The sequence below is a fragment of the Lates calcarifer genome, linkage group LG16_LG22, assembly GCF_001640805.2.
Source record: "Lates calcarifer isolate ASB-BC8 linkage group LG16_LG22, TLL_Latcal_v3, whole genome shotgun sequence".
Lineage (NCBI taxonomy): Eukaryota > Metazoa > Chordata > Actinopteri > Centropomidae > Lates > Lates calcarifer.
Genome location: NC_066848.1, coordinates 8338649 through 8365055, shown reverse-complemented (window position 1 = coordinate 8365055; position 26407 = coordinate 8338649). Strand labels below are relative to the sequence as shown.

Below are 26407 nucleotides of genomic sequence, written 5' to 3'. Positions count from 1 at the left end.
TGATTCAGATACTTTAGAACAAATATTTATTCATTAGCAAAAAAGCTGATAATAGATAGACATTAGTCTGCATAATATCAAATGCTTTTGGTGAAAGATAGTTAAGATAGTAAAGAAAGTATGTAACTGTACTGTGATGAGTTTTTGTGCAGGTTTTTGTGCAGTTGTTATTGTTATTTTCACCACACCTGTGTGTTTTTGTCTGCTTCTGTCACAGGCCTTTACACTATAAAGCCTATAAGCTTTAACAAGCAGAAATATACAGTTGTGTTTATCCGAAAGGACAGTGAGCTGCCCTTGAAGCTGCTAACTGTCACTTTAATGCAGAACAATGAAAATCACTGGACGTACTGCAGGGTAAAGATTAGCGCATGTGTATGTGTTTAGACAGCTCAGTGTGTTTGTGCACAAGGTTGACACAGCTATCTCGCTCCATACATTTCATTTTATTGGCACGCTCTGACCTTCACTCCTTCCCACTATGTAACATCTGTTATTATCTATAAATTCCACTGTTGGTGCAATTTTCCAGAAGCAAGTGTTGACACTGTCACAGAGATTGTGTCTTCACTGCCATGTACGACAGAGTGCAGGGATACAAGTCAAGATTACGATAATGAAAAGCATCAAGGGAGAAAAATATGTAACTCTCGATTGATGAGAGATGGACATGATTAAATTAGAAGGAGATTGTTTGTCAAATGTGTTAGGATGGCTTCATCCAGAACCAGGATTCCCTTTGAGGGAATCACTTTACAGTTGAATCCGTATGATTTGTGGAATTATGTTGTATAGATGAAAATGCACTTGCAAGCATATATATCAAGGCTGAACAGCACATGAAGATAGTGAACGGGGAGACTCTGATGAGACACTGTACTTGCTGCTCCAGTGCTTAGATTGGATCCTCTGCCCCCGGGACTAGATAGCCCCCCCCCACATACACACACACACTACCTCACTTGCCTCCTCAGTTGTCAGACTACTTTAATGCATTTTGTCAGTGCTTGTGTGTGTGTGTTTGTGTGTCTGCGTGTATGCTTCTGTTCATAGGTGTATAAATGGTCATGTAGTTGATGGCTCTGGGACATGGGCTAAAAGCAGGACTTTGTGTCACCATGGTTACCCTGCGCTGACCCTCAGTGCTCACCCTTCTCTAATGGACAGTGCATGTCTCTCTGTCTCTTCTCTCTGTTTTTTCCTAGTGTCAAATCAAATCGAAAGAGACAGACAGGATAGGGGACAAGTATATTAAAATGACTGCTACATCATCCTTGTGTGTTTTTGTATACATGCAGAATGTATCTCACTTAGAAATTCAACCTTGCTACTTTGTCATAGTATTAGTGTAGTGTATGGGGACATGGTTGCAAATAAAAAGGTTTGTTATCTGATTCCTGAATAGTGTGACAGTGTGTGTGGATGAGAGCATTGATGTGTGCGGGTGAGGGAGCAGCGTGAGCGAGAGCCCTTGAAGACGCTAAAACTATTGTCTCACTCAACGTCCATCTATGAGTCATCCATGTGTACAGTATGTGTTAGTTTAGGGATAGTTGTTAGTTAGCTGTCTGTTGTTCCTAACAGCTATTTGTTGTAACTAGACTGCTGAAGTGTACAATAGAGATCTGGCTGATGGAGACACATGCTTCTGGAAGTGAGAAGTGTAAATGAAAGTGTATTAAAAAGCCTCTGGGGCCTCCAAAGGCTTCCAAAAAAAGAGCTCTAACTAACTAGAGTTAGAGCTCTAGCTAACTCTGGACTCCTCAGCTATTCATCACTCATAATAATACTCTGTTTTGGCCTGTTGTTGTTGTCTCCATGTCTTATGCAAAACACTTTAAATTAGCCTGCCTGTGTTGCCTTTCCTTGCCCCTTATCCTTTTCGAATCTAACATGCAAAAACTCCCTGCTTTCAAATTATTTCTTGTCTTGTCTGTTTGATCTACTGACCTCTACAGAGATCCTTTGTAAAAGGTGACTCTGAGGACATGCAATGACTCAGCTTGCCCCATTTGTCTGCGCAACTCAAGGCTGTGTGTTTTTGTCAGACGTAGGTTCAGAGACAGAAATAGATTACAGTCAAGTGAATGTAGTTGGTGCATGTGTGCAGACACATAAACACTGTGGTTGTCCCTGCTTAACTCTCTTCAGATGAGGGCCTTGTCCTCATTAGTCTGTTTGTTAATCCCAATTGTGTCTTGTAATCAAGGACGACCTCAATGCAGTACATGCACATGTGCCCGTGCACACATGAACACACACATATCCTACTTAAAAATGCATGGGGCTGATTATTTAATGGACATTCATTAAATTACTCTCAGGGAGTCTGCTGAGAGGTAGACTACATTAAAACAAAAAGTGCAGATGTGTGTGTTTGTGGGTGTGCAAGTGACTAGCATTACCATGCTGCATTAAGTAAATGTATAATGGATGAGCACTGTTTTGAACGGCACAAGCACAAATTGTACAAATAAGGCTGATGCAAAGTGTACAGTGCAAAAGTCTGGCTGTCAAAGCAGTAATCGTAGCAGCATTTTTTTTGTTTTGTTTAGTGCGATCATTCCTTTGTGTGTTCCTCGATTCGCCTTGTATATGTTTAGTGATGCCAAAAAGAAGAAGCTGAGAAAAATCCTCCAAACCTGAGCAAAGACGGACTCACCTCATAGTGAGCGGTGCGCTGGGACTCTGAGATGAGCTGGGCATTGCAGATGTTACAATAGCTCTCTGTGAACAAGCCTCCATCCACGACGCCCGCAGACTTCATCTTCATTTGAGACTACACAAACACACACACACACACACACACACACACACACACAGACATACGGAAATATGAATATGATTAAAATTCAGGGTGGAATAAAATGTCAGTAAACCTTAGCGTGAGGTAGAAGTGCATGAGCATGCATGTATCTCATCTCAATTTAGAAATACTTTTCCTTCCGAATGACAGACTCATCATGACAGTTCAGCCCTAAATATGTTGATCCTCTCTGTCAGAACATCCTCTCACGGATGATTCTGGCTCCAGACTTGAAAACAACTGCCTGAGGCTCTGGCTTGAGTTTCTGCATTTTACCTAGCAATAAACTTTTAAATATATATATATCTTAAGTTTTGTATATTTTTCATTTAGAAACACTGAACATGGAGCTAGAAATAAGAGAGCTCAAACTGTTTCAAAATTATGTTGTAAATGTATTCCAATACAAAGTAAAATTAGATTCAAAGTAAATATATTAAAAGTATATGCACTCACTGTAAAGAAGGGGACCTTTCAAGGTAGTACATTATTTATATAAGCATGTTAATGGTGTAGTTGGTCAAACCTGATCTTAATCTTAACTACTTAATGCACGGTTGGGATTTTAATTTAGAAGAATAGACCATGTTTTATCAGTGTATATTTGCCATATAAACTCATAATCTGCAATATCACTAGGAAAACAAACGATGGCAGCTTCCCACCTCTAGCTTTAGTAATACAAAGTAAACAAAGTGACTGGGAACACTGTTTAAGAAACTTTCTGGTAAATTTATGAGACCAAATGTTGTAAGTCATCTTTATCAGCTACTGCTTTGCTCTGGAAATTGAAAACTAGGAGTTGCAGTTGCACCATTAGGAGTGCTTTCTCATTACATGGTGTAATGGTACTGAAATCACAGTGCTGGCACATAAGTGAATACAACAAAAATTACTCTAAACTAGTAAGTCACACTGGCATTCTTATTTGGCCTGTTTTTGTGAACATTTTCACCTCTCCTACTCTAAACTGAGTTTGTAGACTGGCTTCAGTTTAAGCTCTCTGGGGCTCCACTCATAACTTTCCAACTGTTTTTGTGCACTGCGCCCTGGTGAGTAACAATCACAAAGCATGTCTTGCCCACCTAAATTTGAGGATTTTACTTTTGACATTAAATTTCGCAAGCTAAGAAATACTTGACCTGAGACCAATCATTCTAACCCTTTACATAAACTTCCAAGAGTTTTTGAACACTGGTAGGAAATAAAAATGCTGTAAAGTGAACTGTATAGCCAAGAGCAACTTTGCTGAGGAGTACAGTCTCTGAAGTAAACTGTTAAAAGGTCTACAGCGAGATTCCCCTGTGAGAAACGTGTATTAAAACCCTGTCAGTGCTGGGATTGCCCAACCAGTAAAACCATAGAGACTTGAGCATCCCACTGGGAGCCTTTGCTCTAGCGTTCTCAACAACCTGGCAGCAGTGTTTTCTTTCGCTTTTGTACTGAGCACTGTAATAGAAAATGGTTTAATGATGTGCTCTGGGGTCTCGTGTTCAATTTTCTATTCTCTTCATTATGTGTGCCCCGTAGGCACTGCTCTGACAGGGTTAGGGTGAGTAACGGGTCTGTAGGGAATGGTCCAGGAACATCAACCGTTAAACTGGATGAGTTTGTTGCCCCAAGGAAGCTACAGGACAGGGTGCTTGCAGGGTCAGAGTGTTTCATAGCCCAAGATGAATGGATCCCGGAGAGGTCAGCTCAAATAACTTTAAAAGAATAGGGCCTTTTATCTGGCATGGTATCGCAACATTAGTGATGAGATCAGACAGAACATAGTCCATGTGTCAGCATGGAAAAGCAGTGACAGAAGTTGGTATTCTTTATCTCAACTCTAGTGTGTAATTACCTTTAGCCAATACACTTGCTCAACACGTCGATGCACCCACCCACACACAAAGAGTGCACACACACCTTAACACAATACTGGTAATTACACCTGTCTGTTCATCTTGTCTGTTTAGCGCACCCTGGACCTTCCAATTAACTACAGACATGCTGTATGGACACTTCCTCCATTATCTAATTGAACCTACAGTAGGACCCCCATACATTAAAATTAAGTGGCAGTGCAGATGCATCTGATTTACAGCTCCAGACTTTATTGTCTCCTCTTCATGTGCTCAGTAAGTTATACATGTCTGTGAGGTGTAATATTCAGAAATGTCATTGATGACAAGCTGAAAACTTGTTTTGTCTAGGGGCATGGGTGCATTATTACCTCCACTATGTGAGGTGCCCTGTGAGACATGATGGAACAAATATATTTTGCAATCTGACACATTACGTTTGCTTCCAGAAATTTTGTGCTAAAAAAGACCTTTGCTGCTGTCAGTCTGGTCGTCAGCCAGGCAGAATTGCATCTATATTTTAATCTTCCGGCTAATTAAAAACAATTGTGACTGCAGAAATACCCCTATCTTCCTAATATCTCTATTACCTCTGATGATTACATGCAAGATGGGAGATGTAGACTAATTAATAGAGGCAATCTGTTGGTGAGATTAATGGAATGGCAGGCCCAATGAAGCGAAAAGATGGAGCAGCAGATAGTGGCAAAAATAATGAAAGAAGGAGGGAGAAGGGAAAAAAAGAGAGGGTGTGGAGGAAGAGGAAGGTTTATAATTGGTGCTCTGAACGTGATATCTTCATGTTACATTGGTTTAGAGATCTTAAGGGAAATATGGTTTCATTTCCACCATGTCAGACCAGAATGTTACTGTAAATTATGTCTAATTTATTGTAACTTTAAGATCAATTTCAAAACTAAACATAAACCACAAATAGCCATGTGTTTTATTTACTATCAGCAGGCAGTTAAACTTCCGTTCATCATTCCTTCTCTATAGCTGGGTATTCTAGAGTTACAGTATTATTTGCATCTTATTTCCCACTCAGATGCACACAGAGGTCATTGAAAACTGTGTAATCAATGATGGCGGAAGTGTGTAACAAGTGAGGAGAGTTTATATATAGATGATATGTGCAGGTGGAGGATGATGTCAAGTCAGCAGTCTGAGATTTAAAGGCCTTGAAAACCTATCAGCGTCTTACTATGAGTGATGGGTCCTCTGTGAGCACAAAATTTACTGCCAAAGTTGGAACAGTTCAGTCAGATACACTTAGTTCAAGGAACTGACCATTTTCAGCAACAATTATACGGTTAGATTTGGCAGAAAAGGCTCTGTTCTTTGAGGGAGCTCCTACGCATTGTCAGACCAACAGAGACTGGAAATCTTCCTTTTCAGTGGTGTGGAAATTATGGACAGTAACCGTTAAGTACAACTAGGGGGTAAACAGTGGAGAAGAAAACAATTATATCTTTTTTCCATGTCAAATTTAAAGTTTAACAATTATTTCTAATTGTGATTTTAATGCTGATTATAATGTAACATGATATTATTTAACCCATTCCCTCCAAAATGTATTTACTCTACAGTACTTTGTAATTATGGAACCATTTCACAAATCATGACATCCATGTCACATTATGGTCACAATAACTGTGACCAATATAATAGAATGGGCTTTTATTGTCACTGTACAGTTAAGTACAACAAAACTGTGGATGAAATAATCTGAGTTGCAACAACAGTATAGCCTATAAGGAGGAGGTTGGGCTGGTGGATTAGTTACAGTGGCCGTGTTGTGCGCCATCATGAATGTGGCTGGACCTTACACATACAGTTGAGAGTAAGCTAACTGTGAAGCATGTATGAAACAGCTGATGCCGATCGGTCAATACAGGCATGACATTAGTGCTCTTCCTCAACTAAAGCTGAACAGTGTGCTTCATTATTGGTTAGTTCACATGAGAGCTGTTTGTCTTTGCTGGTATGTCTGTGCTTTTCTCAGGTCTGATGTGGGCAGGGCTCAGTTGGAGGAAGGTGATTTTATACTTCCAAGCACCAATCAGGATTTTGCAATATTCACTTCACTGTTAACAGTAGGTCGGTTGTGTGCTTACGTTGCCACATTATTGTCTATCAAATTAAACTACACCCACACTGTGCTGATGAAACAGATTAGTATAATTTTTAAATGCCTGTGTTAAATGCTTAATAAGTTTAAATTTGATTATTGCTTATCTGGTTATTTAATGGAGAGATTCTTAAGACTCTATTCTTAAGACTCTCTAGATAAATTTCTCACAGAATTTAAGAGTACATGTGTGGTGCTGCCGAATTAGTGAGGTGAAATCACTGAAAAAGTCGACAAATGTCTAACAGTTGAAGTGAAGATAGAGATGAGTATTATACTCAAACAGTAGGTCAAGATAAAAATAAAAAAGCCTTAAACTCAATTAGACACAGGATTGCAAAACCAGATGAGTCTTAGCGAGAGCACGAAAGCCTGAGGCATTTGAAGACAGGATGATCCTTGGGGGGATTCTCTTTTAAGACCACATCAAGTATTTAACATGGACGTGAACCCTGAGCCCTCCCAGAAATCTCAGCCTCTGGCCCACCATTCATTAATGCTGGCATTGAAGTGGACGTGCCTTTTTGTTCTTTTCTAATAAATGCAACCACTTACTGTTTTCTGTCGCCTGGGTTTAGAATATTAATTAGTATGTAATATTACTTGCAACTAGATAGTGTTGCACTAAATGAGAGCCCTCTTGTACTGACAGAGATATAGTGTAATGTTTAAGCCCAATGGGAAGCTTCAGATTACTATTATTACAAATATATTCTCAGTCCTCTTATGGCCTGAAACCACACCTTTAATGGTAAAATGTATACTGAAGATGAACCAGTGAAAGACAGAAATGTACTCTACCCTTTATAGAGGACATTGAGAGAGAGACACACAGAGAGACTGAGGGATAAAGAGAGAACAGCAGGTGGTTGGGGCAGCAGGGCTTCTTTTAAGTTCCTGTGTTCCTTCCCTCCCTCCTCAATCTTCCCATTTCTCTCCCATCAGAAAGTGTTGGCGCTGTGAACTGGTCTGTCTGCTCCCTTCTTCTCTCCGCACTCATATTTTTATAGTTGCTGTCTCATTTGAAATAAAATGCTGCTCTGATTTAGCTGTCAAATTATGCATACAGATGATGAAATATTGACATCAGACTGTGAGCCAATGACCTGTGTAATGAGTCACTAGTGGGAATAACAAGATAAATAGTTGCAAGAGTTAATAATATGGAATCCTGTATTGCAAAGGCACTGCCCGACACTCCAAGATTAACAACCCTCCCCTTTGTACAGTAGCAATCAAAGGTTTCAGACGGGGAGAATAAAGTCTTCAAAGGACCTGGAGCCAGAGTCTGAATCCAAATCCAGCTTCATTCTGTTAGCACTGCAGGAGCTTGCTTTGTACTCTTCTTGCTAAATACTGCAAACCACAAACATACCCAAACTCAAATACAGCCTGGGCACAAACACAGACTCTCGAAGTCTCGTTGTGGAATATAAAATCAAAAGCTAAAATCTAAACATCCAAAATAAGCAACACAAAATATGTGATTAGAGTTCCTGTCTGTTCCCCAGTGTTAATTTTGACATAGTCAAGTCTTCTTGGTGTGACTGTGCTGTGTCTGTGTCTCCTCCTCCTCCTGTCAAGGTATAGAAAAATACACACTCAACACTAAGGTCAGGTCATACACTCCTCCCTTTGAGTCTGTCTGTGTGTGTGTGTGTGTGTGTGTGCGTGTGCGCATTTATATGACTCTTTCTCTCCCTTTGCTCACTGCTTGTTTCCCCCCAAATCTCTATTTTGGACATAATTTCTCCTTTTTGAGTTGTGTATGGAGCATGTTGATATTAACACATTTACACACATTCACACTATGCTTCTCATCTCTTTGTGTCCATTTCCCCATCTCTCCTACCTCCTTTCTCTCACAGTGGTGGAAATATAGCCTTGAGGGCAGGGATTATTCATGAGTGATGGTGTAGGCTAGACTTATCCACTCTTGGAAAAGAGGAGCAGATAAGCTGCTATATTATGCACCTTGCTACTGGAATAAATTGCAATGCAACTTTAAGTTAGACACATTCATTCCTCTAATAGATATTTGCTGATATTTTTTTTATGTCTGAGGTGGGTGTATATATTCATTCTTGGCTCTCCTTTTCAAAAGAGATCATGATCTTAATGAGACTTTCTGAATAAATAAAGCTTAACAAAAAGAAAAAGTCTTTTTAGATTATTTCTTTTATTATAGTACCACTAAGGCTGGATAATAAACATCAGTACCTATGTGGTACTGACTGAAATGTTTCTATGGCACAAAGTATCAAAAATAACAAAATGTTGTAACTGGATGCATGGTCAGACTCGTAGCCCTTTTAGCCATAGTAGCAGTGTACATCTGTTGATGACAATGCCGGATGGTCAGTACACCCCGTTACTCAAGCTTGAAATATTCCAGCAATTAGATGATGCACTACTATGAAGTCTTCAATATGAAACTTACTTAGTTTAGTTAACATGCTAATCTAAGAGAGTTAAATTGGTAAACAAATACCTGCTATGAATCCTAATGATTCTTATGATCCTGCATGTCAAAGTTTTCATTTATCCAGTAAAAAACATCCACTTAGTGGCTTGGTAGAGACATTCATAGTTCTCACATGGTGTATCCTACTGGCTTTAGTGATACCCATGTTCTAGCGCCACGAGTTGCAAATGTATGGTTTAGACGGAAATGTCTCAAAAACGACTAGATAGATTGCTTTGCTTATCATTTGACTTGGCTGATCATCTGACCTTTCAACTAGCTTCATAATCAGGTCAAAATTTCACTTTTACCAGTATTTTGATTTATGACCAAATAGCTATGAAACTAACATTCCAATCATCCTCAGTTGTACTTTGTGTTCAGTGCTAAGTAGTGAATTTTAGAATGCTACACTAAGATGGTGAAAATAGTAAACATACCTGCTAAAGATCAGAATGTTAGCACTGCTGACCATGTTAGCACTAGTTTCAAAGCAGCAAACCTAAGTACAGCTTCACAGAGCTGTTTCCATGGTTTATTGAGATAAGATATATTAGTGTGTGAGTAGCTTACCACCTCAGCTAAACATTTTTCTTGGGTAAACCTTGAACGCCACCTATTTTGTTCCATCCCAGGCATATTTGTAGAGGACATTGAAGTCAAATAGCACAGCAAAGTTGAACAATAAGTCTTCTGGTTATTTGTTGAGTTTCTACAGAGCAAAAGAACATTAAGTATCCACCAGGGTATAAATGTGATTGAACAGGAGGTCCCCACCAGTGCACTCTTATGGCAAGGCAGATTGTAAGGCAAACTATCTATTAGTCACCTCTATTCATCTAATTTATTCAGACTTTATAACCTCTCTGCCTTTATAAGACCTTTTTATTCATGAGAGTAGTGTGGTACTTCTGATTTTGTAAATCTGTCTCTCTGGGCCATTAGTTGTTAATGGCATTAATAGCAGAACTATTGCTTTAGGCCACAATATGGATTCATTAGAGGGTGAATGAAGACCATTATCCAGGGCAAAGTTAGGTTTTCCCAGTTTAACCGAGCACGTCTCCGCCTCCCTGTGTCTGTCTGAGTTTGTGCTTGTGTTCTGTAACAGACTCTTAAGGCAAACTGAGTTAATGGAGGGAGACATGAGGTGGCCTGAAGTTTGTGTGGGGGTTGTTATGTTACTGTAGCATATGGGAGATGCAACAAAACTGTTGGGGTCTGCTGGGATCTGTTCCATTAGCAACTAATTGCACAGTTTCTGATCTCTGGCACATTTTGTCTTATGTTTCCTGTTTAGAGTAACCTCCATGGCAGTTTTCATCTTCAAGTGTACTAGTCCTGAGACTGCAGTGATGTCAAAGCATAGTCTGAGGAACCAATAAAAGCAAGAAAATAGTGTGATCAATAAAAAGAGAGACTTTAAATATGGTATTGCACTAAGCACAAAAGCACACGCTTCAAGGATTGTGGCTGTTGGCAGCACATGGTCATCTCAGTATACACACAGCAATACACACATTGACCCCCTTTGGTAGGCAGTGAGCAGAACTGGGATCAGAGCATCTAAGAATAATATTATAATTCAATATTTTCATTAATTATATTATGCTGTATTTCCAAACACAATATGTATTACACTAGTAACCAGATTAGAACAAAACTGAGAGTGTAGCAAACAGATTTCCCATTAGACAACGTGTACCTCAACACACAAGACATGCATTACCTAAGAGGCTGAGCTGGAATGAGACATACAAACAAATAACTTCAAAATATATTGGAGACGAAAATAAGGAGCGTAAAAGAAATCAGGCATAAAATTGCAATGAGAGGAACAACTGAAGTGACACAAACGAAATAATGATTTGTAATGACTTTCTACTTACCCTATCTCTCAATCCTCTCTGACTCTCTTTCCCTTTGTCTCTATTATTGAACTCATATGAGTGCAACATCTAATTAGCAATATGACAATTTCCCTCTGACTAATTAGTAAAATAAGCTCCTTGTTCTGTGGCACAAAAGGCTCAACCAAAACAAATTACACGCGGTGTAATACATTTGAATGCCTCCCACTTACTGTAAGTGTGTTGGTTTGACTATATGGCAGAGGAATTGATGATGTATTTTGGTCCTTAGGGGACATGTACACAAATATCCTTGGGGGATCAACTGTCAATCACAGGGCTCCTATGTGTCTGTGTATAAGTGTCTGTCACTATGTGTAAATGTAAAGCTGCTGTGCCTGCAGGAATCCCCACGATAAGCCAGAGGAAAAACAGCTTATTAATGCACCTGTTTTTTGTAAAAGCTCACAAATACACCCTCTACAGCTGTATGCATGATCAGCTGCATAACCTACTAGGTAGCCATGCTATGAGTAATTACATAGGCAAAGGTCAGTGTTAATGTTAAGCAACTGTAGTAGTGAAAAAGGAAAATCACACTTATTTTCAGGCTCGGCTGGCTATATTTTCTTGGGATTGCTGTTATAACAATTTATTGTGCTTAACTTTTACACTGTACTGATTTTTGTTTATTCTGTTTGCTGTAGGCTCTGTTCTCTAAGACAGAGTGAGTGTTAACACATTGAAAGAACTGATTTTGGCTTTTGGGTTCAACTGTGTGGCTCTTGTGTGTGTTAGAGAACAAGACTTTGAGTAAACTGGCACTACAAGAAAAGGAAAGCAATCAGTGACACTGATCACGGCAATCAACAGTCAAATGATCAAAGAAAGGAAATAAATTCCATGTTGAGCTATTTTAGATAAAGCTTCAGGTAAATCAAATAAGATCAAATGAAGGAAAAAAAAAAACATATGAAAATGAAACAACTTGTCTCAAAAGCCTCAGAATCAAAAGAGTGTCATTTAAGTTTAAATAAGAGTATTCACCCACACACCACTCTACAAACTACTGCCTGTCAGTCACATGAACTTGTGTGTTTTCTAAATGTGAGTGTGAGTTTGGTAGGGGATTTGAAGCTGAGATGGTGTTTGTTTATTTTCTCCTCTAGATTTATTTCCAAGAAAAGCAAGGCCAACAGCCTTTACACATACAGCATAGATTCTACGATAGAGCGGCAAGTTATTTGTTTTGAGTTATATAGTCTCCACATGCATACACCAGCCCCCTATCTACAAAGATGGCATGCAAGCATATAAACATCATACTGTGCTGTGTAAATTATGGCCAAACACACGCACTGATGCTATTGATATGTATAAGCTGACATAAACACTGAAGTGCACACACACACACACGCGTTGGTATTAACTAAATAGGGCATGACCTTGCAGCACCTAGCCTATATACTCTAAATAGGAAGCTATGAGCTACAATCAGGTGCCTGTGCTTCTTCAACTTGAATCTTTCCCTTGGTGTGTTTCTCAAAAGGTTTATGAAGTTTTCAGGAAGCAAATAACCTATTTAGACAAATTCAGAGAGGGAGAAGAATGAATTCTACATCTGATAAGCACATTTTTCTTCATTTTTCCTCATACACTAATGCACGCACAGCACCCACCATACCCCTCTCTCCTTCCCTCATTCCCTCCCTGTCTGGCAGCAGGCCAGTTTCCGAACATGGTGATGGAGCAAAAGAAAATTGATTTCTAAAGAGCTCTGTCTGCTATGCCCGGATATGAAATATGCAACCAGTTATTAGTCTAACAGTGATATTAACATAACATGACAACCGTGTCAAGATATATATTAAAGATGTCTCTCTTATTCCCTCTGAGAGATACATGAAATAGGCTAAAAATGTTAAACTACCACTTGTTAACAGCATACCAAATCATTATTAGCACTGCACAATTGTGATGATATCTGCTTTGTTCAAGAGAAAAAGAAGCACAAAAAGCTCTTTGGAGAAGGTTGGCATTGCGCTGGTGCTGCTGTGAGACAGACAGAGTCAATATCTTGATCGTGTAGACAGGCACAGCGGGCAGCTCCACATTAGTTATTATGCAGCTATTAATGAATGTACACTAAGAAAGGTCAGATGGCCCACACCCTGATAAACATGGACACACACACACACATTAACACAGATGCTGATGCACCCATGCAAAGACTCAGATACACACAGTCAGCAGAAAGGTCACAGCATACGGTGTGTGAGAAAAAGATATTTGAAGAAGACATGCTGCCTGTTGCTATGGAGCACTCCTAGAGGAAAACATACACACACGAAGACACACACCTACACACGATGCTCTATCAATCTTAAAGAAACTAGAGCAATCGCACGCTTGTGAACACAAACTTGCGAGTGCATGCATACACACTCCCTCAATCAATCCCTGTCCTATTAAAGAAAGCGAGGAAGCAGCAGCCACTTTTCAAGAGCGTCACAGCCACAGTTATTGCTCTCGTGCTGCGTGTTTGTCTGTGCCTGTATGTCTATGCTTTGTTTTTATGTATAGAAGGAAAGAAGGCACTTTTTAAGAACAACATCACTTCTCGGTCTATTCCTTTAGGACTGAGTAAATTATGCCAGTCGGTTAATCAGATTCTCCCCCAGATGCAGCTCAGCACCTCATGAGAGACAGAGAGAGAGAAAGAGGGAGAATGAAATAGGCTGCTGTTCTTCTAGATGGCTTAAAGCTGACGAGCGCTACATTGCATATGTTCCAGATTATGAACATGCTAATTAACTTGCTTTATTTTTTCACAGATTTTTTATCTTTTGTACTTTCAAAAGCTTCACTTAGAGTATTAGCTCTGATATTAAATACTGTATAGTGCAGGCAACTGGAATAAATACAAGCTGTTACTTTTACATTTATATCCCTAACATTACCTTTACCTTGTTATGACATATTCTAAACTTAAAGGGGACAGGACTATGAAACATACAAAAACATAATCTTCAATTTTGACTAAATGGAATATGAAACAGTTTGTTTTAGCAATCGGTCGATCTACAGAAATGTATTTTGCAACATTTTAGATAGTTGATTTATTATTAAAGTCATTTTTTTAGTTGAAGTGATTTTCTGCTTTTCATTGTCTTGCATGACACTAAACTGAACAGTTTTGGGTTTAGAATAAGGCTGCAGTCAACGATTATTTTCATTGATGACAATCTGCTGATTGTTTCCTTGATTAAACAAGTGTTTGGTTTACATGATGTCAGAAAATAGTGAAAAATGTCTATAATAATGTCTGTCTTGTTGCGTACGACTGCACTCCAAAACCAAAAAATCCAAACTCCAAAAGATATCAAATGTACAATCATGAGACAAAGAAAAGAAGCAAATCCTCACAATTTAGAGAGTAGAGTGACGATTTATACAAAACACTCATTGAGAAGAAGTCATCTTGGGCTCTGGGGACCTTTTTTGTAGAGCAAATGATTTATGGATTATTTGTAAGTATTTCACAATAATGAAAATAATTGTTATTTGTTGCTCTAATATGTTAGATAAGGTAGTGGTTTCTACTCTGTTTTATTTGATTTCTAGCTCTAAGACACCTTGCTGCTCTGTCTGCTGCAGTGACTTGAAATACAGTAGAAGTCAGTGCAGGCAGAATCAATCACAGCCCAAGACTGAAGATCTCTCGCACTGACCCCTGATCAATAACTGCATGTAAACAGAGCATGAAGCCTCAGCTCAGTGCAGACGGTTGGGCTGCGTGTGGAAAAATAGACCTAGTGCAACTCAGTGGAAACAAAAAGGCAGTCCTGGGGGTCAGTCCTGGTGACAGGCAGGCGAGTGTTGTGAAAAATCCATAAGCTGGTATCATCCTGCCACAGACGTCCAGCACTAGGCTGACTGGACATTCTTCCCAAAGTGACAAATACTTGCAGTGAGACGGCTCTCAATGAGATGGATTGGAGCCAGTGAAACGTGATGCAGCAAGTATCACAACTAACCCATAGTGTATCTGACGTGTACCATTTTCATAATTCACAGAAAGTCATTAATGAAGGCGGGACAGAGCTTGGATTTGCAGTGCTGTGAAATGTTTCTAGATCATGAGGAAAGTCCCTGCACCTAATTCTCAGACTACTTTTTCTAAATTCCCAAAGAATTAGACATGAACTGAGATAAATAGCTGACTGCCAGAAAATGATCATGCAGAAACCCCAACCACTCTCTGGTGGTTTCACCTTTTCCAGTTTAAAGATGAGCTGCTTTTCTCCTGTATCATTTTAATATGAATATTGGTTGGGCACAAAAAGCACATTTGGGGACCTCACCTAGACATTAGGAAATGTAGATCAACTCCATGTCTCAGACTTATCTGCATAAAAGAATATCACAAAGTTTGCAGAGGTTACTTCAAACTCTATTGAGACTCATTATTACATCAGGAATTCCATAGAAATATTTAGTGATTTAAGGTGCCAAAACTTTCGGTCTTCTGCTTAAAACAGACATGAAACAGACAGTGAACCAGAAGTCAAATAATAAGGTCAATACCGGTCAATAATTCAGCTGTTGAACAAAGTGTACTGTCAGTATTTCCCATTCATCTCGAAGTCCATCACTCACCTTGCGCAGAGGCAGTGACACCTCTCCACACAGACCGACAACCATCCGCTAAGTGCCTGTCTTCAATCCTTTAACGCACCTGTGCTATAAAATCCGTCAAAACTTAACGGGAGTCTCGTCAGGCGGAGCGTCCGTGTTAACGCTGCTGTTCAGTACAGATGATTTCTTAATTTCTTGTTTTAAAATCACGCCGTCCCCTCCACAAAACTCCTTCGCGCTGTTCTCCTGTCGTGATGCGCGTGTCCTCTGGCGACTCCTCTCCGGTCCGTAGTATCGCGGAGGTAAGAACAAACGGAGCTCTGTTGATATCACATCCACTATTACTCCGACCGAAAGGCACCACTGAGGGAAAACAATAAACAAAGTAAGCTATCCCAGCGTGGAGGGAGGTAGGGTAGAGGGTGAGGGGGGGAGAGAAGAGAGGAAGAAAGTGTGAGCAGGCTTCACCAGGATGAATGAAAGACAGACAGAAAGCGCTCTCGGCTCACACAGTGCGTGTGATAGTGTACACTGAATGCTCGTTTTGCAGAGAGAGTGAGTGGGAGCACTGGTCGAGTGAGTAGGTTTCCGCACAGAGCACCCACATGAATATCGTCTTACATAAAAATGAACAGAGACAGAAAGAGCGCCCAAATCCCCTGTCAAGTCGTCATTGTAATGTTGATGCAGTGTTTCCACTGGCTAATATTAGCTTAATTAAGTGTTTGTGCTGCTCAGGTGTGCGACAATTACCTTGTCACACAATGACATTTTACACCCTCCCATGGTTTTATTATTTCTAATAGTGTGGGGACATAAAGTAATGTGTCTGTGGTGCTCAGTATGAACCAAATCATAATCTATGGTTTCCAAGTTCCCAAGGTGTTGCAAGATACATTTGAGACATCCTGAAACTGAGGTCTAACCTTTATTTTTTCTTGAATAGTTTCACCTCTTCAAGCCTCTAAAAATATTCAAATGGTCACATTGCTTACAGCCCACAGACATAATGCAACCTGTGAGGAGGGGTGGCAGGTTATCCTACATTATTAAGTGCTACAAGCCTTTAAAATAGTCTCAATCATCAGCCATGCTTCTTGAGAATGGGGTGGTGTGGGTATTGTCAGTTACTGGACCTTCTTCCCAGCATGCATTCTACTCGAGACAAGGAAGCTACATTCATTCATATGATATTCTTACAGGGATTTAGATTTCATATTCTCCTTCTGGATCAACAGTACAATTCATTTTTAAGGTTTTGTTTTGAGTGCTGACACAAGTTGTCCATTAACAAAAAAAATCTCAGTCATTTTGATTATTGATTAAACATTTAAGTCTATCTATTAAGCAAAAATGCCCCACATTTACCTGTTCCATGTTGTCAAATATGAGAACTGGTTGCTTTTCTCCAGTATTATATGACTTTACATTGAATGCCTTTGAGCTTTTGAATTTGAAGATGTCACACTGGGCTCAGGAAACACATGATAGACATTTTTCAGTATTTTCCAGCTCTTTATAGACTCAACAATAAGCCAATTAAAATGTAAAAATGATAAAAATAACTAGAAGTTGCAGCCCTTCTTCATTGTACCCAACCAAAGCAAATATCTCCACTGTAGTTCACTTTTCCTGTGGGTTCCTTTGATGTTATGCATACTGATGTTCCACCAGGGACCTGAAAGCAAGATACTGACTCGTTATCTGACAAGCTACAATAGGAGGATGATTGCAGTATATCACTGTAGGTCTAACTCTCAGCACAGACTCTGGAACAGAACGCACTCGTATTAAAACTGGCGGATTCTACAAATCATTATCTCAGCAAAACCAAATTGCAGCAAATGAACCCATATTTCAGGCAGACGTATTTCTAAGGAATTTGAATAAACAAACGGTTGCCTTTGAATCCCAGTCAAACCAAGACAACATCACGCAGTCATGAATCACAGTCCAACTCACAGAAACCCTACATTTGGTGCCAGAATGTTTTCCACAGCCAACAATAACCACCCTTGAGCCATCAAAAATGGCATTAATTCACTGTGGACCACAAACACTTCCCAAAGCAATCAAATGCACCAAATTTAGAGCTTAGCTAAAAAGAATGACATTGCTATGCCCCTTTTTATAAATTTTCTGTTCGATTATCCCAAGTCTTTTTGAAATGCCACATTTTCTCGCTAGTATATGGATGTGTATTCATTCCGGGAGAATGGGCGCCTATTACACGCTTTCAGAGGCTGTGACAGCAGTCCTCAGTGAGGAAGCCAAACACTTCACAGCTCAGACAATGTACCCAGGCACACACACACACACACACACACACACACACATACACATACACATACACAAAGTATGCACTTGCAGATCCACATACACATGAACCCACTGACACAATGCACATCGACGAGATGAAAGGGCCAATTTATCAAACCACCAGCCGAGGCAGGCCTGAGGATGTATAGTGCCAGCATTGGTCTGGAGAAAGAGGGCAGGATGTGCCTGTGTAAGTGTGTGTGTAACGTTGTGTGACTTTTCTTTTTTTCCGTGCCTAGGCAGTTAAGTCGTTCCTCTTAACATAACATGCACATTTGCCTCTGGCTAATTTTCCCAAGTAAAAATGCATCATCTTTCAAAGCAAGGCTGATGTGGCTACGTGACCAGATAATATTTAGATCTCGTAATTGTCAGGTACTTTGGTGTAAAGACGTACGTGTATTAGTTAGTTAGAAAGAGATGAACAGTGAAAGAGAGGGAAGGAGAGATGGTCTGGGGTCTGTCCCACACAATTTCTCATTAAACTGAGAGATCGATGTTCATTCTCAGAGCTTTACAGCATTTACAAGCCCAGATTAATCCACTATCAGAGAGCTGCATGAGATGGCTGCAGAAAAGACACAGAACAGTACTGGGGAAGAGGTTCAAATGAGAGAGTGGCCCAAAAATGTGTCTAACATCTGTTTATTATGTTTCTGAATAACTGTCAGGATTTACACAACATACTATTGTGTAAGGACACTCTCACTGCATGGCACTGATCAGCTCTGCAATGTCTTATAGTCTTGAAACTGTTCATCTTTCTAAGGAGAGAAGGAGAGATAGAGACAAAGAGAAAAATTAGAAATTTGAACTTTGACAGTGACAGATGTGTTGCGTGAGCTGATATTATCCGATATTGAAATATTTGATGGTGACACGATGAAGGCTCTATTTGGACTACAGTATGGCGAAACACTCACATACTGACATTTTATCCTCTCTGGACATTTCATTCACTCATTTAACCATCAATGTTTTGTTAAATTAGTAACTGATTTTGCTAAATTTATTTACTCTGTGCTGTAGAATTGGTGTGGTGGATCTGTATCACGGTGTGTCCTCAAGGAAACAATCTTGAGGACACACTGAATTATTAACAAAACACAAAGCATACTGTCATGTTTCTAACAGCTTAAAATATTTTTTGGCACATACAGCCTTAAAATATAATATTAGTAAAGTTAATGATAATATTACATTAACATGTACAGTATTGACAGAACCCTCATTCACTCCATTACAAATGAAATGTTTGGTGGAAAAGTAAGGCCTCATAGAAACAGATGCTACAAGAGCAAAGAAATCAGCGGAGATTAAATTGATAAACCAGATTTTATTTCCACTCATCTGCTAACTCCCTAGCTGAGGGCGTGTTTATATTTAGATGTGAATATGTGCATGTTTATGTGTGAGGGGGAACATTTCAAATGTTAGTCCCCTGATTTTGTGATGTCGGCTTCAGTGTGGTGCATCTGTTGGGTTTTGGCTGCTGGGATACTGGCCCAGTCTCCTTGATACTGCTCCAAGGTCTGGGGGCAGCCTGCTGGCACTGACAGTTGGTGGCAAGCCTGAGCGGGGTGGGTTGCTCATAATAGTTGGGGAGAAAAAAAAGCAAGGCCAGCTCCAAGAATTGTGGTCCCAGAAGTATTTACAAAACTGATATGCCTTTTATTTGTCCACCACAGGTCAGAGACACACAAATAGCCAGACAACTACTACTGGAACACACAAAGTTATGTGCCTGAATGTGATGTTAACATAGAATCAACGATATGGACAAATATGGGTCCAAGTTCTCTCCAATAAAGTGTTTATTGGTAACAGGTGAGGGGTAATCCATAAAGATTTGATTTCAGGAGCATCAGCAACTCTTACACTTACAGCTCAGATCACTTACAAACAGCCATATATAGAGGACAGCTGACACTGAGAGCACACAGAAGGAGCTAAATCAAAATTAATGTGATCCTGTCATCACCATGAACACCAGGCAATGAAGAAAGAGCGAGGACAGAAGAGTAATTGATACCTACAGCTTAAATTCAAACACAAATTCACCCTTGTGATTAATGTCCTCCTCCCTTATTCCAACATAAAGCTATGTTCTTATTTTTATTGCAATAAGGCAATAAATGTATGTGCTTTATGCCTTACATAAGCAAAATTATGGAATATGTTTATACATGAACAGCTTTCATTAAGCTTCATTTAATTCAAAAAGCCTTGTCGGTTAATTTATGCAAACCCTGCCAGTATTAAGTTCATTCATTTCTCAAATCATTAGCTTTTAATCTTTCCATTTTCTCATTATGACAGGTCAAGAGACCAGTGACGAAAATGACTTAGTGTGACCTCAAACTGCTGTACTGTGAAAATGATTTATAGTGAGGTGGCAGACAGATCTATGTCACCCCCACTGTACAAACATGATACTTGTCATCAGATGTCTGGAGCTGTATTTTTACACTAACAACACCTGCAGACTTGGAATATGCATGAGTCTCTGTCATGTGGTTGCTGGGTGAGAAACTTTATGTGTTAATGTGTGAATGAAAATCTGTGTCATTTATTTGATACCAAAACTTTATTAAAATTCAAACTCTGTGCATTTCATGGCAACATTTAGCCACAGTAACATGAAGTATAAAGTGTTAAGTTTTATCTTTTCCTTCACAAAATAGGAAGCCTAAGCCTGCAAGTATGACCACTGAAATGGTGTTCCTCCCTTGTTAGTATATACTCAATGCAGTGACTTTTGTTGACCTCAAAGCATTTTAATGTGTCCTCCTGCGCTGCAAATACTGTCCTCCCTTTCTAACCCCCTGGTTTTCACTTTGCAGCTATGGCCATCTAGAGGAAAAATTAACACAGTGCAGTTTCCATCAGTATGTCTGATACCAGTCGTGCCCAGACGTCTTTAGCTTGTAACCCCGTTAGAGCTATGGTACTTGCAAGACCTTGATTTTTACAGCCTTTGATATATATGTGACTCTTTCCTCTCAGATTGAGATTGAGGTGAAATTATCCAGTAGTTTATATTAAAAAAAGGTTAGGAGTGTCTTTACAAAGAAACATATATCTGTCTAGTTTAGTCTTTGTTGTTTTTACAATCTTGTTAATCATCTTGCACCCCCTTCAATTTATCTCATGACAACAGCTTGCGGGGCTTACAGTTGGGAGCCACTGAGTTGTAGTTGCAGCAATCAAGAGGGCTGTCTTGTCTATTGTAGGATGCATAATGAAACACAAGATGGTGCTAGAGCGCTGCTATTTCACTTCGGACTTATGGACTGAGATAAGTGGAAAGACGAAGTAGAGAGCATGAGAAAGAGAGACAGAGAGAGTGCAGTCGAAACCTCAGCAATGTTTTATGGCGCACAGTCAGTTGAGTGCTTCCATTTAAACCAACATTAATTAAATTTATGGCGAATTGAGTTTGCACACTGGAATTAAAGTTTTCTTTACTGAAATCACTTTGAGTTGATTTACTCCATCTTTTCCACTTGGTTGCCCATAATTAGATCCAAATGACTCAGTCCTCATTACAGATGTCTCCCTGGAATTTAAACACTTGTGTTGACTCGCTGTTCATCATCTGCCTGTGTTTGTGTGTGTGTGTGTGTATGCGTGCAACCAGAGGAATTTAATTAAGGTACATACATGCATTTACATTCTGTGTGCCATGTGGTATGTGTTCTCCTCCATGCTGGTTTTTGCAGTGGGTCACTAATGTTCTCAGCCTTATATAGTACTTTGCTGCTTGGCCAACAGTCTGTGTGACTCATGTGTGAGCTCCTCTCTGGCTCCTACTGGGAGGAGGGGTCATCCTAATCCCTTAAATCCCACTTTCTACCTCATCACATCCGAGCCTTCCATTGAACGAATCACTCCCAAAGTTTCCCTTCACTTTGGAGCATCTTATCTAGATCTCTTTGGTATGTTCAAGCAGGAACACTATACTGCGGCTATGCTTTTTCCCACAAGCATCAGATTATAAAGATGCATACACATGTACACACACTGAAATTTGCGCCCATGGTATAATATGTACATAGGCATGCCTACAGTTGACTTTGACTCTACACATTAATCTCTCCATCATCATTTCCAAACACGTTGAACTGCAAGCTCTACCTAAGCTCTGTGAATTTCCATCCCTGTGTATCCATGCTGCTCTGAACAATGACATGATCCTCAAATGGCTTTATTCTAAATCCCCAGAAATCCGTAACAACCACCGGCATGAAAGTAAAGCTGGGTAACCCTTTCCAACAAGCCATTATTCTCTTTCTTCTAAACAAAAGGGACTCGGCTTTCCAGCTAACGAGACTGAACTCATGGTCTTGTGGTTGGAACCAAACAAAAACATTTACAGGGACCGTATGCTGCAGGGTCTCTTGTGTAGTCACAACCATGTATGCAAGCAAGTGTGTGTGACCATGGGCGTCCATGTGAGTGTGTGTTTGTATGTGTGCGTGGCAGTTTCTGAGGGTTTGTTGAGGTTTTTTGACCTGTGCTTAAAATTTCCTCTCCGGCAGTCCCTATGTCCAATAGATGATGAGATTATAGTAGTGGTTTGAGGGGTTTACCTGGGGACTACAGCAGGGCTCCCAGGGGCCGAGGGTGTATGTGCACATTGTGCAAGTGTGTGTGTGTGTGTGTGTGTGTGTTAGGGGGGAAACTTGTGTAATTTAAATAAGAACAAAACAGTGGAAAAAATCAATAAATTCATGTTACCCCACATCCACCCACCCACTAACTGTACTTGAACTCACCACACTCACAACCAACAACAGCAGCAGACTGACAAATACAGTCTGCAAATGGCAATATTTAGGCAAAGTGCATCAAGGAGAAGACAGTGCAGACAAGTACAGAAATGCCCTTTTTACAGTCACCTTTGCAGAATAATTACTCACTTCCTTTTTCTCTCTGTTACCAAATACAATTGAACATCACAGCCAAACTGTTTAAACTATCAAAACTGTGTCAATAAGCTGCATCCGCCTGATGATTCCATTCACATCTGGTGTGGATTGAATCAATTATTTAGGACAAAAAAAGTGTTTTTTACTAATCTCAAAATGTTGGACACATTTTCACTCAAGGAGTTCAAGGGAAATTTGTTCTTTTCTGAAAAGGTTCAAGAGTAAGAGTCAAAACTGTGAATTGAACTTTCAGATGATGATAATTAAGGAATTAAATGTGCACATGGTTTTGTGTTTTGTGGGATAGTGAACAACATTGTTTTTGGTGAAAAAGGGTTCTTTATGCTTCTTACAGATTTATTCTCCTCATGGCTTTATCTTTTTTGACTGATGAAAATGCAGTAGTGTCAAAACAGTCTGTTTGCACTCTTGGCTTCAAATTGGTCCCAGTGCTCCAGTATTGATCATTACCAGGCAAAGCAGCACAAAGACATTTCAAATTTTTCTGGTTTTGCAACTTTGTTGCCAATTCCTTTGCATGTCACAAACAAATTATTTGGCTGTACATCTAAACATAAGTTAAGAATCCCGCTGTAACAGCAATGTTGATGGCTGGATCAACTTTTTAGGGCAAGAGGCAAATATTGGTTTTGATAACAACTAGTTAAGTGACTTTTGAAGTTGACTCGACCCAAAGGAGCTCAGGGAAAATGGCCACAGGCCAATTGAAATGAACCCCTTATTCCAGGTGCTAAAAGTACTGCTATGGTAAAACCAAAATGTGTTCCATGCGGGGAAATTTTGAATTTGTTTTAATTGCAAACACTCAAACACTCAAACATTCAAACATCACTCCTCAAAAATTCAGAAATGTGACAGTATCAATTCTGAAGACTGCTCCATCCTGCTGTGCACATTGGGACCTGTAGTGCATACTTCTTACCTTGTTCCTTTAAGTTAGCCAAATGGCCAATTTGGCCTGAACAAACACAAAATTTAATGTTACACTGCAAGTGTGTGTGTTGTTAAAGCCATCAAACAGAATTACTGGTGAGGCCTATGCTAACCTCACTGTATGTGTTTTTCATGTGATGTATGTGTACGTGTCCAAGACTGCTTATTCTGCTAATTCAATCCCCTCCACTTTTGGTGTGTTTTTGCCAAGACATGACAGCCATGCCAAGGTGGGTCTCTCTGATGTGTGTTTGGCCCTCACTCAACAGGCCCAGTGTCAGTGATTTATGTCTCTCAGGTGCACACACAGTTAGGCATCCTGGGAGAACTGTCAGTTGATATAGAGATCAGCAGTGTCATATTTGTATGAAAGTTAGGCTTAAATGATGCCTCTCAAGAGTGTGGATCTAAGGTGTCTGGGAGGAAAGGCCTGCCTTCCTGCTAATACACTGTACATCTATCACAGTTGTTGATAACGAGCTGTTTGCTTAATCACACCTGGAGATCCATCATGCAGCAGACTGCTGACCACACCATCACATGAGCACTCTCTGTTTGCCTGCTGCTATGTGTCCCGTTGCTTCGCATCTGCCCCTGTGAGTTTTTTCTCAATATGTTTTATGTAACATCACAGAAAGACTTATTTGTCTGTCCACCCCAAGTTCTCTCTAACTGAGGGACTACTGTGTAACAACTTCAGTTAAAAGTTGATTATATAAAGAAGGGATTTTCGGATTGTGCCTATTATGCTTTGTTTCCCTTGTTCCCCTTTTGTGTGTGTGTGTGTGTGTGTGTGTTCGTGTTCTCATGCATGCATGTGTTCTGTGTGTGCCTCTGTGGCTATACTGTATATAAGCAAAGTGCTATGTGTGTGTTCTGGTCTGCTAATGAAAATGTGGTCCTTACTGACGTGGCATTTGGACCAAGTAACATTTTGGAACAAGATGTTTAGCAAGACAGAGACATGTGTCATCAGCCAGGGACAGGGTGGGGAGGAGATTTATGGGGTGCTGAGACTGACACAAGCCTTACTCATGTTGCTAATGTTCATTTAGGCTTGGTGATAAAGAATAATCATAAACACTTAACAGCCAAGAACCTCCCAGCATGCACACGTACAATACACAGGCCAAAACATACAGTACGCACTACATGCATGTGTATACAAATATATAATTACAGCTTTCACTTATGACCACACACACAGAATCACATATTTGTCAAACACTGGGAGAAGACAGCTTTGCCATTCTTCTGTCTGCACAACAGTAACACATTCTAAATGAACAGACAGGGACAGGGAGGGAGAGTTGAAATATATTTATTTTATATTTGATTAATTTATTAGCTGCAGATGGACAATTACATGTTACCAGTGTGACTAGAACAGTTAGGGTACAGATTGAAACATCATTCTGTACCATGTCCTGTGCCTGCAGACTTCAGGCTCCGGTATCCAGAGCCCAGGTGCTTTAGCTGCTCTGCCGCAGCATGTGTTGACCATGACGGACTGTAGTCTGGCTCGCCTCAGGCCTGGAGGTCTTGGTTAGCTCCAGATGTGGTCTTTAGACCCTGGATGATTAGGTACGTAATGGAGGGCCAACTAGACTTGGCTAGTGCCTGCCTGTGGGCCCCCACTGGGCCAGAAGTGAGGGCTGGGCAGGGTCATACATCATACATATATGCATGATTTAGATAGACCAGGCTGTCATTGCTTTTTGATGATGCAATGGGTAGTTCTGCCATGCAAGTGAATTGGTCTACTGGGTGTTCCAAACCATGCTTTATGTGTCTGTAAAGTGCACTGAGGTGTGTTTTATGGATTGCCTTTAAGCTACCTAGTGGTAACCAAGGAACTAGTTAACTTCATTTCTAGCTTTTTCTTTCTGTCGTGATTTGTACGTCTTACATGGAAAGAAAACTACAAGCAGCTCACATGTGCTGCAAAAGCCGTAAATCTCTTTAAGGTGTTCTTTATCATCATTCCTGTACTTTGATGAAGTTGACATTTTTAAATTATATGATAATCATGTAAGTTTAAAGACGGCTGGCATAAGAACTGGGACTTTAGAAAATTGAGGAGATTAAGAGACCTAAAATGAAAAGTAGGCCAAACTGAATCTAAGATTATTTTAGCTGAAACCTTAGTATTTGGCCGAATGCTTTCATACTGCAACATCACAAATGAACTAAATCCCTAAAAGACCAGAGACATTTTTATTTTCATCTACAGTCCAGAGTTTCATTAATCACTGGTTTATATATGCAGGAACAAAGCCAGTGAGTGCACATACAGTCTGTTCATAGCAGTCTGCCATACTGTACCCACCCATGCACACTTAAATATATGAGCGGCTCTTTACACTCAGGGTAGTGCTGACTAAAACAGGGATACACCAAGAAACCTCAGTAAGATTTATTGTAGGGCTGTGTGATATGTAATTAGTGGTGTTAAGGTGTAGCAGGA

The 26407-nt window shown here is 39.9% G+C and overlaps 1 protein-coding gene across 3 annotated transcripts in view; it reads right to left on the bottom strand.

Moving 5' to 3' along the window:
• Positions 1-16315, bottom strand: part of zgc:171482 (zinc finger protein) — a 46431-nt gene extending 30116 nt beyond the window's left edge. For 2 of the 3 annotated variants that reach the window (XM_018678069.2, XM_018678090.2), the window contains exons 1-2: positions 15758-16315; positions 2663-2779 (exon numbers count right to left, since the gene is read on the bottom strand). In XM_018678069.2, coding sequence (XP_018533585.1) covers positions 2663-2779; positions 15758-15802 — 162 coding nt within the window. In that variant the 5' untranslated portion in view covers positions 15803-16315. Of the gene's footprint in view, positions 1-2662; positions 2780-15462; positions 15507-15757 lie in introns of all 3 variants that reach the window. The other variant, XM_018678078.2, reaches the window with a different exon arrangement.
• Positions 16316-26407: the final 10092 nt, after the last annotated feature.